This window comes from Nerophis ophidion, linkage group LG06 (assembly GCF_033978795.1).
Source record: "Nerophis ophidion isolate RoL-2023_Sa linkage group LG06, RoL_Noph_v1.0, whole genome shotgun sequence".
NCBI classification, from domain to species: Eukaryota; Metazoa; Chordata; class Actinopteri; order Syngnathiformes; family Syngnathidae; genus Nerophis; species Nerophis ophidion.
The window spans coordinates 21,602,169-21,613,387 of record NC_084616.1 but is presented as its reverse complement, the minus strand read 5'-3'; the positions used below and the strand labels follow the sequence as shown (position 1 = coordinate 21,613,387).

At 41.9% G+C, this 11,219-nt stretch overlaps 1 protein-coding gene across 1 annotated transcript in view; it reads right to left on the bottom strand.

The window, feature by feature from the left end:
* Positions 1 to 234: 234 nt before the first annotated feature.
* LOC133554364 (oocyte zinc finger protein XlCOF22-like) overlaps positions 235 to 11,219 on the bottom strand; it is an 11,997-nt gene continuing 1,012 nt past the window's right edge. The window contains exons 2-3 of the mRNA XM_061903007.1: positions 9,024 to 9,245; positions 235 to 2,033 (exon numbers count right to left, since the gene is read on the bottom strand). Of these exons, the coding sequence (XP_061758991.1) occupies positions 499 to 2,033; positions 9,024 to 9,245 (1,757 nt within the window). The 3' untranslated portion in view covers positions 235 to 498. The remainder of the gene's footprint in view (positions 2,034 to 9,023; positions 9,246 to 11,219) is intronic.

The window sequence follows — 11,219 nt, the reverse complement described above, 5'->3', positions numbered from 1 at the left end:
TGTTGACGTCATAAACTGCAACCTGATGCCTTCTTTCATGTCTCCAAAACATTCCCGAAAAGTCGCAGAATTTGTCGCTTGTCACTTTTAGGAAGAAAAGAGTTAAAAAGTTAACAGATTTATCAAGAAAGTTGGTAAAGAGAAAGCACCGTGGTTGTGGGATACATTCCCTCACTTTGTAATTCATGCATCACATTCACAGCTCATCAAACACATAAAATAATTTGATACATGTTTTCACTCCTCTATTAGTCTGAAGTCTTTTATTTTCACACTTTACTCTTTTTTCCCCCAATTCATTGACATGTGCTTTCATCTTTCCTCCATCAAGATAGCTCAGCTATATTTTCTATGAATGTTAGGAATCATATTAGCAAGATTGTGTTACACACACAACAATGTCACACATGTTATATGTGCTGATGGTATTTTCTCATGTCTTTTTAAATATTGACTTCACCCAAAACCTTTACATCAGATTGAACAGGTGAAGGAGTTTTATCTAGTGTGTATTCTCATGTGAACTTTCAACGACTTAGTTTGTGTAAAACCTTTACAACAAATTGAACAAGAAAACGTTTTTTTACCACTGTGTATTTTCATGTGTTGTTTCAGCATTTTCTTTTGCCTAAAATCTCTACCACATTCTGAGCAGGGAAAGGGTTTTTCTCCAGTGTGTATTGTCATGTGGTTTTTCAAATCACGACTATGTTTAAAACCTTTACCACATTCAGAGCAGGAGAAAGATTGTTCTGCAGTGTGTGTACTCATGTGCGCTTTCAAACTATCATTTCGTGAAAAACCTTTGCCACATTCTGAGCAGGAAAAGGGTTTTTCTCCAGTGTGTATTCTCATGTGTTGTTTCAGCAAGTGTTTTATTTTAAAATCTCTACCACATTCTGAGCAGGAAAAATGTTTTTCTCCAGTGTGTTTTCTCATGTGTGTTTTTAAGTGATCATTTCTCCAAAACACTTTACCACATTCTGAGCAGGAAAAAGGTTTTTCTCCAGAGTGTTTTCTCATGTGTTGTTTCAGCATTTGTTTTAGACTAAAATCCCTACCACACTCTAAGCAGGAAAAGGGTTTTTCTCCAGTGTGCTTTCTCATGTGTTGTTTTAGCATTTGTTTTAAACTAAAATCTCTACCACATTCTGAGCAAGAAAAAAGTTTTTCTCCAGTGTGTATTCTCATGTGTTGTTTCAAATTACAATTTTGTGAAAAACTTTTACCACATTCTGAGCAGGAAAACGGTTTTTCTCCAGTGTGTGTTCTCATGTGTTGTTTCAAATTACAATTTTGTGAAAAACCTTTACCACATTCTGAGCAGGAAAAAGGTTTTTCTCCAGTGTGTGTTCTCATGTGTAATTTCAGATGACAATGGTGTTTAAAAGTTTTGTCACAGTGAGAACATGTCAAGTCTGTGTTGTCATTATCATCTTTAGAGTCTTCATCATCAGTGTCAGGAGAGTGAGACGTTGTATTGTCACTATCTGATAGTGGAGCTAAGAGCTTGGCTGATTGTGATCCTCCACAGTGGTCTCCATCAGCTTTTGTTGTCGTGTGTTGAGTTGAGCTGCTGCTTGGAGGCTCCGCCTCTCCCTGCTCCTCACTTTCACCTTTGACCTCATCATCTTCACTCTTCACAATCACTGGGAACTCCTCCAAACCTTCAAGATGCTCTACCTCCTGACTGATGCTGTGTTCCTCCTCTTCCTCTTTGATGTGAGGGTAATGTAGAGCTTCCTCATTAAAATGAGGGGTCAGTGGGTCCTCCTCTTCTTCTTTAATGCGAGCGGAGCTGTGACTCCTCTTTTTCTGTAAGGTGAGGGAGGGCTGTGACTCCTCTTCCTCAAAGTGAGAGGTATGTGGCTCCTCCTTCCCTTTACTGTGGGGTTGCTTTGACTCCTCTTCCTCTTCAATGTGGGGGTACTGCAGCTCCTCCTTTTCCTTTTTAATAAAGGGGGATTGTGATTGATTCTGCTCCATCCTCGAGGTCCGCTCTGGCTGCTCAGAGAGATGTTCTTCACAGACTTCTGCAGGACACAAGTTACACGAATATGCTTTAGAAAAGTCCAGATGTACCAAGTCAGATGACACATTGTCCTGCACCAGCATATGTTCTGATAATGTCTCTGAGGATCTTATCAGTCACCACGTTGACATTCAAGGTGTCAAAACCAGACCGTACATCAGGGAATAAAAGGAGCAATACAACAACTAAAAAATTAACACAGCAGTAAAACCTTACATACAAACAAGACAGCTGCTTGTACACCCGAAAGAGAACAAAGAACAGGACAAACAAATTAAAACCTTCTTTTCAGAAACCTGAAGCCTGGCTAGAATAGGTTTGTGATAGTGGTTTACAAGGACTGCTTTAACAAGCAAATAGTTTTATATGCCACATTAACATGTTTATATAAAAAAAAATATATATACATATATATATATAAAACTATTTGCTTGTTAAAGCAGTCCTGTGGACTGTGGACCAGCTCTATACTCTCCGCAGGGTTCTTGAGGGTGCATGGGAGTTTGCCCAACCAGTCTACATGTGCTTTGTGGACTTGGAGAAGGCATTCGACCGTGTCCCTCGGGAAGTCCTGTGGGGAGTGCTCAGAGAGTATGGGGTATCGGACTGTCTTATTGTGGCGGTCCGTTCCCTGTACGATCAGTGCCAGAGCTTGGTCCGCATTGCCGGCAGTAAGTCGAACACATTTCCAGTGAGGGTTGGACTCCGCCAAGGCTGTCCTTTGTCACCGATTCTGTTCATAACTTTTATGGACAGAATTTCTAGGCGCAGTCAAGGCGTTGAGGGGTTCCGGTTTGGTAACCGCAGGATTAGGTCTCTGCTTTTTGCAGATGATGTGGTCCTGATGGCTTCATCTGACCGGGATCTCCAGCTCTCGCTGGATCGGTTCGCAGCCGAGTGTGAAGCGACCGGAATGAGAATCAGCACCTCCAAGTCCGAGTCCATGGTTCTCGCCCGGAAAAGGGTGGAATGCCATCTCCGGGTTGGGGAGGAGACCCTGCCCCAAGTGGAGGAATTCAAGTACCTAGGAGTCTTGTTCACGAGTGGGGGAAGAGTGGATCGTGAGATCGACAGGCGGATCGGTGCGGCGTCTTCAGTAATGCGGACGTTGTACCGATCCGTTGTGGTGAAGAAGGAGCTGAGCCGGAAGGCAAAGCTCTCAATTTACCGGTCGATCTACGTTCCCATCCTCACCTATGGTCATGAGCTTTGGGTCATGACCGAAAGGATAAGATCACGGGTACAAGCGGCCGAAATGAGTTTCCTCCGCCGTGTGGCGGGGCTCTCCCTTAGAGATAGGGTGAGAAGCTCTGCCATCCGGGAGGAACTCAAAGTAACGCCGCTGCTCCTTCACATCGAGAGGAGCCAGATGAGGTGGTTCGGGCATCTGGTCAGGATGCCAACCGAACGCCTCCCTAGGGAGGTGTTTAGGGCACGTCCAACCGGTAGGAGGCCACGGGGAAGACCCAGGACACGTTGGGAAGACTATGTCTCCCGGCTGGCCTGGGAACGCCTCGGGATCCCCCGGGAAGAGCTAGACGAAGTGGCTGGAGATAGGGCTTCCCTGCTTAGGCTGTTGCCCCCGCGACCCGACCTCGGATAAGCGGAGGATGATGGATGGATGGATTTACATGTTTAAACTTGTGTTTTACTTTTGTAGCTGTATGTAGAAATGGCACAAGTTTGCATTAGTTATATGCTAATTTAAAGGAGAAACTGCACCTTTGTTAAAAATTTTACAATCCCTATTAGGAACAAGAACACATACAGTAAGTATTTAATTTTTTGCATTCTAATGTGTAACAATTGGCTCATTTTAGGTGGTTAGCAGCATAGTTATTGGGAATAATTCCTTCTGTATCTAAATCTCTCTAAAAATGCATCCAAAAAAACCGCCAACAATACTCCATTCACATCCAGTCACCTGAATATTAATCGAGAATTAGATACATTTTTATTATAAGCATTTATGCAGACAAACTACTTTTTGCCAACCTTGATCACAGTGAGCTAGCTAGCTTGTGCAGCTTATTAGATACCGTGTTGACATAGCCTACAGAGCCGGTAAGATGTTGTTTCATGATCGCCTTTAAATTGGTACAAGTTCATTCTAGATTATAAACCATGCCTCTCACCTGCAGGGTTTAATTGATTGTAATGGCCCAAAACAACAAAATAGAAGCCACCGAACCTTAAAAAGAAGGGTTGTTTTTTAACGTGAAAACAAATTAAAGTGATATAATATAATGTAGCCTCCAGAAGAAGTCACATCATTTCTGACACTCTTTTTAACCTATATTGCCAATCTTATGCTAATTCCCACATGCATTTCTTCCCGTGCACACACTTGTGTCTCTTTCCTTCCCTCTTAGCCACACAACAACACTTCCTCATTATCCACCAACCCCCTTCCAGGGACGGTGTTTTCATGAACATGGGAAATATGTACATCAAAATGTGTCAGCACTGTGGACGTACTTTAATATATCCAAGATATGTTTGCAGACAGTGACCTATAAAATGTGCAGTGTGCAAAAATTAGGAGGACGTTGGCGGCTTTTAGGAGGGAAAATGCTAAGCAAGGGTGACGTCAGGCTAGCTGCAGCTCGCTGTTCCTCAGGGTCATGGAACGACAGAAGAGTCTCTAAACACAAGTACGATCTCCAATAACACCAGAATAAGGCACTAAATGTGTTGCTTGTCGGAGAAGTCTCAGGTCTAGAAACCTGAAACATTCTCCACAAAGAACATTGTAAAATAAACAGCAACAATTTAAAAAAAATAGTCAAACCTGATAAGAAAAAAAATGTTAACTAATTAATAATAACAGACTTGTTTTTAAATGTATGTATACATTTTTTTGACCTTTTGAAAGAAAATATGATGATGATGTCATGTTGACACCCTTAGCCACGCCCCCACCCCCACAGGTATCTAGGGAACTCGGGGAAACCCTGACCTGAATAGTAGAAGGATGGAGTCAAGAGCCGAGAAGTTGTTCATCGGTGACATCCAACCCATACCGGGATATCATAATTAATTCTTGATATTGTTACTTAACCTTCACAAGTTTTTCTGCTGATTATAATTGTGATTTAAATTAAATAAAATAAATAATTTATACATCTTAAATCGTTTAAAGGCCTACTGAAACCCACTACTACCGACCACGCAGTCTGATAGTTTATATATCAATGATGAAATATTAACATTGCAACACATGCCAATACGGCCGGTTTAGTTTACTAAATTACAATTTTAAATTTCCCGCTGAGTTTCTTGTTGAAAACGTCGCGGAATGATGACGCGTGCGCGTGACGTCACCGGTGGTAGCGGACATGTTCTCCCAGCACCCATCACGGCTAAAAGTAGTCTGTTTTTATCGCATAATTACACAGTATTCTGGACATCTGTGTTGTTGAATCTTTTGCAATCTGTTCAATTAATAATGGAGACTACAGATAAGAAAGATGTTGGTGGAAAGCGGTGTATTGCAGCCGGCTGTAGCAACACAAACACAGCCGGTGTTTCTTTGTTTCTTGTGAAGCTTTAATATGGAACAGAGCGGTCAAGAAAACATGGTTCTCTACCACATGTCAACCGACAGGTTTCCGTGAGAAAATTGTGGTAATAAGTCGGCTCTTACCGTAAACATGAGCGGAGTTTGTGTCGTTCCTCCTGCAGCTGTCAAAGAGGCAGCTGCGACTTACTTGGCTCCTCCATTGCTTACCTCAGAGACACTGGCGGTCACCACACCACTCCGACTTTCAGGTATGACTATATAATCTCACTAAAACACTAGTAGCACAATAATCCGATAAGGGAATCATCTGAATCGCTCCCACTGCCCCCGTCTTTTTTTTTTCTTCTAATCCTTCACTGTCACTATCCTCATCCACGAATCTTTCATCCTTGCTCAAATTAATGGGGAAATTGTCGCTTTCTCGGTCCGAATCGCTCTAGCTGCTGGTGGCTATGATTGTAAACAATGTGAGGATGTGAGGAGCTCTACAACCAGTGACGTCACGCGCACACCGGTACAGGCAAGGCTTTTTTATTACCGACCAAAAGTTGCGAACTTTATCTTCGATGTTCTCTACTACATCCTTTCAGCAAAAATATGGCAATATCGCGAAATGATCAAGTATGACACATAGAAAGGACCTGCTATCCCCGTTTAAATAAGAAAATCTCATTTCAGTAGGCCTTTAAGAGGTTGAACACCTCCAACATGATATTCTGTAACATATTTTATCAACACAACTGTTTATTTGAAGTTTTAAATAAGTCAACTATGTGTGCAGTGCAAGGTGAAATGCAGTTATGTCATCATCTTGTAAATAACACACATCCATCACTGAGTTTCTGTTCATTACAATTACACTCAGCTGGTAATAATATTTAAATATGGCATTCATGTGCCGACCATAGACTTTTTACATCGTATATCATATAAATCCATATAATCCCTTAGCATGTTATGTGAGTGTACATTTTGCAACAACGCTGTGTCACTTTAAACTGACACAGCGTGCGTGACTGTAAATAAACTTTTGAGGAGGATTTATTGTTGTGGTACAAACTTTTAGTGTGTTGTTACTTCCTTATTTGTCATAAGACTAATAGACTAAGAAACGCCTTTGTCCCACACGCCATTAGACTGTACAACGCCTCTCTGGGGATGCGGGGAGGGGGTACTAGGATGACAGCGGATGCGAAACAATAACAGTGCAATAACATGGTCACTACTGCCTAGTTTCTCTTGTTATATTCTTATTTTACTGTTATATTTGTATTCCCATTGTTGCTTATTATTTCTATTGTAATATTTTTCTATTTTGTTTTCATTTATACCCCCATTATTTACTTTTTAAATTGATTTCAACTCTGTACACTGCTGCTGGAATTTTAATTTTCCTGAAGGAACTCTCCTGAAGGAATTAAAGGGGAACATTATCATCAGACCTATGTATGCGTCAATATATACCTTGATGTTGCAGAAAAAAGACCATGTTTTTTCAACCCATTTCCGAACTCTAAAAGGGTGAATTTGGCGATTTAAACGCCTTTCAATTGACAGCCTGTCAAGCGATGACCTTTCACCCATGACGTCACAACATGAAGCAATCCACCATTTTCTCAATCTTATTACACGCACCAAGTCAAATCAGCTCTGTTATTTTTCCGATATCCACACAAGAATGTGTGGATATCCTGCGACACCCAAAGCAGATGCATTTCCAACGATAAAGTCAACGAAATCTGCAATATTGGATAATAGACCACCACTGAATCTGCCCGAGTGAGAGCTATTCAGGGTTGACGGCAGTCTCTTCCCGCAGACGAGCGAGGTAAACCCCATGGTTATGATTTATGCCACTTCTTTTTCCGTCTCATTTTGTCCACCAAACTTATAAGGTTGTGCATGAATGCACAAAGGTGAGTTTTGTTGATGTTATTGACTTATGTGGAGTGTGCTAATCAGACAGATTTGGTCACAGCATGACTGCCAGCTAATCGATGCTAACATGCTGTTTAGGCTAGCTATATGTACACATTGCATCATTTTGCCTCATTTGTAGCTATATTTGCATCCAGCCTTTCCCTCCACCCACATTTAATGCCAAACAAACACATACCAATCGTTGGTTAAAAGGCGATCGCCGAATTCGTACGCGCTTCCTCTCGTGCCGCTGTCTGTCGGGATATGGCTCAATAGCTTCAGTTTCTTCTTCAATTTTGTTTTGGCTATCTGCCTCCACACTCCGGCCATCCGTTTCAATACACGCGCAATCTGTTGAATCGCTTACGGCGCTGAAATCCGAGTCTGAATCAGAGCTACTATCGCTATACCTTGCTGTGCTATCCCCCATGTTTGTTTCTCTGTGATCACGCTGTGACGTCACAGGATAATGGACAGGTGGATATAACGACGGTTAAAATCAGGCACTTTGAAGCCGTTTTTCGGTATATTGCGTGATGGATAAAATTTTGAGAAAAATTTCGAAAAATAAAATTAGCCACTGGGAACTGATGCTCCGGCTTCCTCCCACCTCCAAAGACATGCACCTGGGGATAGGTTGATTGGCAACACTAAATTGGCCCTAGTGTGTGAATGTGAGTGTGAATGTTGTCCGTCTATCTGTGTTGGCCCTGCGATGAGATGGCGACTTGTCCAGGGTGTGCCCCGCCTTTCGCCCGATTGTAGCTGAGATAGGCGCCAGCGCCCCCCGCGACCCCGAAAGGGAATAAGCGGTAGAAATGGATGGGATGGATGGATGGAAAATTAGCCACTGGGAACTGATTTTTATTGGTTTTAACCCTTCAGAAATTGTGATAATGTTCCGCTTTAATATATCTATCTATCTATCCATCCATCCATCCATTTTCTACCGCTTATTCCCTTTGGGGTCATGGGGGGCGCTGGTGCCAATCTCAGCTAAAATCGGGCGGAAGGCGGGGTACACCCTGGACAAGTCGCCACTTCATCGCAGAGCTATCTATCCATCTATCTATTATTCAAAGCTGATTTTAATGGGTAGCAGCGGCAGCCGAACTCAATGTCATGTGTCTTAGTTACGTTAGTCAGCTGTTTACAAAGAATACCAACAGTTGTGTCGTTAGTTCAGAATCTTCACGGTCTTCATGGATCAACCTAATTAGGAATCTGTACTAAAAAAAATTGTGTTACTCGGTATTTATCTGTAATCTTCACCACTAAACCTTTGAAATATACTGTCATGTGTGCTGCTAAAGGTAAATAAGCAGTAGCCATACTTAATGTTTGCCTTCATTTGAGCACGTGAGGTAAGGAGGACGGCCTCTAGGTCACGTGGTTACAACCCAGCAATTACATTGTTGATGGTTGATGAGCATTCATTTTTAAATGGTCGTGTTAAAAAGCAAATATATCTCCATCTTTACTCATAAGTATGGCCTCTGGATGATCATCTGTCACAAACATTGTATTAGATCCGGATATTGTGTTTACTTGGATTGTGATGAAGCTGTGAGGAGTCAGGTGGTTTGTCTTCATGGTCTTCAGTCTTCACAGAGACAACAGTCAGTGGAAACTTGGTGAGATGTGTCGCCTCCTGCCCGACAAGACACTCGCCCTCTTTAAAATGGGGGCGCTGTGGATACTCGAGAGTGAAAGTGTCCCCCTGCAGATGAGGGAGACATTCTTCTTGGTGTTCAAACAGCTGATGGATGTCTATAGGACACAAAACAAAACCCATTTTAACTCCTACATGCTAAATATTAACTCGTACATGAAATATAGGGCTGTAGCTATTGAATATTTTAGTAATCAAGTGTTCTACTGAAAATGTATTTGATTAATCGCGTAACTGTATAAAACATAGTGTTGCTTGGTTTAAAACAAATTATAAATGCATACAAGAATATAAGACTTTTCACTTAACTTGGTTTCATTTTGATATGCAAATGTGTTTTTATTTATCATTTGTGTCAACCGTTCAGCTTTTTCTCATTACATTCTATCACTATTTATTCCATTTTCTAATTTTGGCTGGTTCAATTGTTTATTTAATCTCTATAACAGGGGTGTCAAACGTATGGCCCGCAGGCTGGATCAGGCCCGCGAACAGGTTTTATCGGGCCCGTGGGATGAGTTTGCTAAGTACTACATGTGTCTACTGGATGTTGCAATAGCAATTCTTTGTATCTCTGTAGATCAGGAGTCGGCAACCCGCGGCTCCGGAGCCGCATGCGGCTCTTGGATCACTCTGATGTGGCTCAGCCGCATACTTGCCGACCCCCCCATTTTTCCGGGAGGTTTTCGGGATTTCAGTGCCTCTCCCAGAAATCTCCCCAAGATAACATTCTCAAATTTTCACCCGGACAACAATATTGAGGGCGTGCAGTGATGGCAATGCCTTAAACGTCCTCTCGACCATGTCGTCGCGTCCGCTTTAATACTATGCTATCTGAGTGCCGGCCGGCCACATCGAGTGTGCGGCTACTGACTCAACGCGCAAGCGACTGCAAGGCATACTTGTTCAACAGCCATACAGGTTACACTGAGGGTTGTGATATCAACAACTTTAACACTCTTACTAATATACGCCACACTGTGAACCCACACCAAACAAGAATGACAAACACATTTCGGGAGAACATCGCCACTGTAACACAACAGAACAAATACCCAGAATCCCATGCATCCCTAACTCTTCCAGGATACATTATACACCCCCACTTGAAGGTAAAACTTGCAAGCTTTACATATCCAGGAGTTCACACTTAACCTGCCCTCTGGAATATTACCCAGCTAACTGTGTGAGTTTTATGTAAACAAGTTGATACACATTGTTACAAACTGAGAGGAACATCAAGTTCTTCTACATATTGTGTGTCTGAAACTGTCTCAATATAAAAGTTAAAGGCCAACTAAAAATGAGATTTTCTTATTTAAATGGGGATAGCAGGTCCATTCTATGTGTCATACTTGATAATTTCGCGATATTGCCATATTTTTGCTGAAAGGATTTAGTAGAGAACATCGACGATAAAGTTTGCAACTTTCGGTGCTAAGAGAAAAGCTCTGCCTCTACCGGAAGTCGCAGATGATGACATCACCAGTGTGGGGGCTCCTTACATATTCACATTGATTTTAATGGGAGCCTCCAACAAAAAGTGCTATTCGGACTGAGAAAACGACAATTTCCCCATTAATTTGAGCAAGGATGAAAGATTCGTGTTTGAGGATATTGATAGCGACGGACTAGAAAAAAAAAAAAAAATTTTAAAAATAAGTTAAAAAAAAAAAAACGCAATTGCATTGTGACAAATTCCGATGTTTTTAGAGACATTTACTACGATAATTCTGGGAAATCCCTTATCTTTCTATTGTGTTGCTAGTGTTTTAGTGAGTTTAGTAGTACCTGATAGTCGGAAGTGTTTGTCCACAGGTGTCTTGACACCAGTGTCTCTGGGGAGTCGACGGCAGCTATGGTCGGCACAAGCTTAGCTGATATCCGGTAAGAAGCGACTTTTTACCACAATTTTCTCACCGAAACCTGCTGGTTGACATGTGGTCGGGATCCATGTTCGCTTGACCGCTCTGATCCATAGTAAGGTTTCACCTCCAGGAATTTTAAACAAGGAATCAACGTGTGTTTGTCTGGCTAAAGGGTAAAGCTTCCCAACTCCATCTTTCTACTGT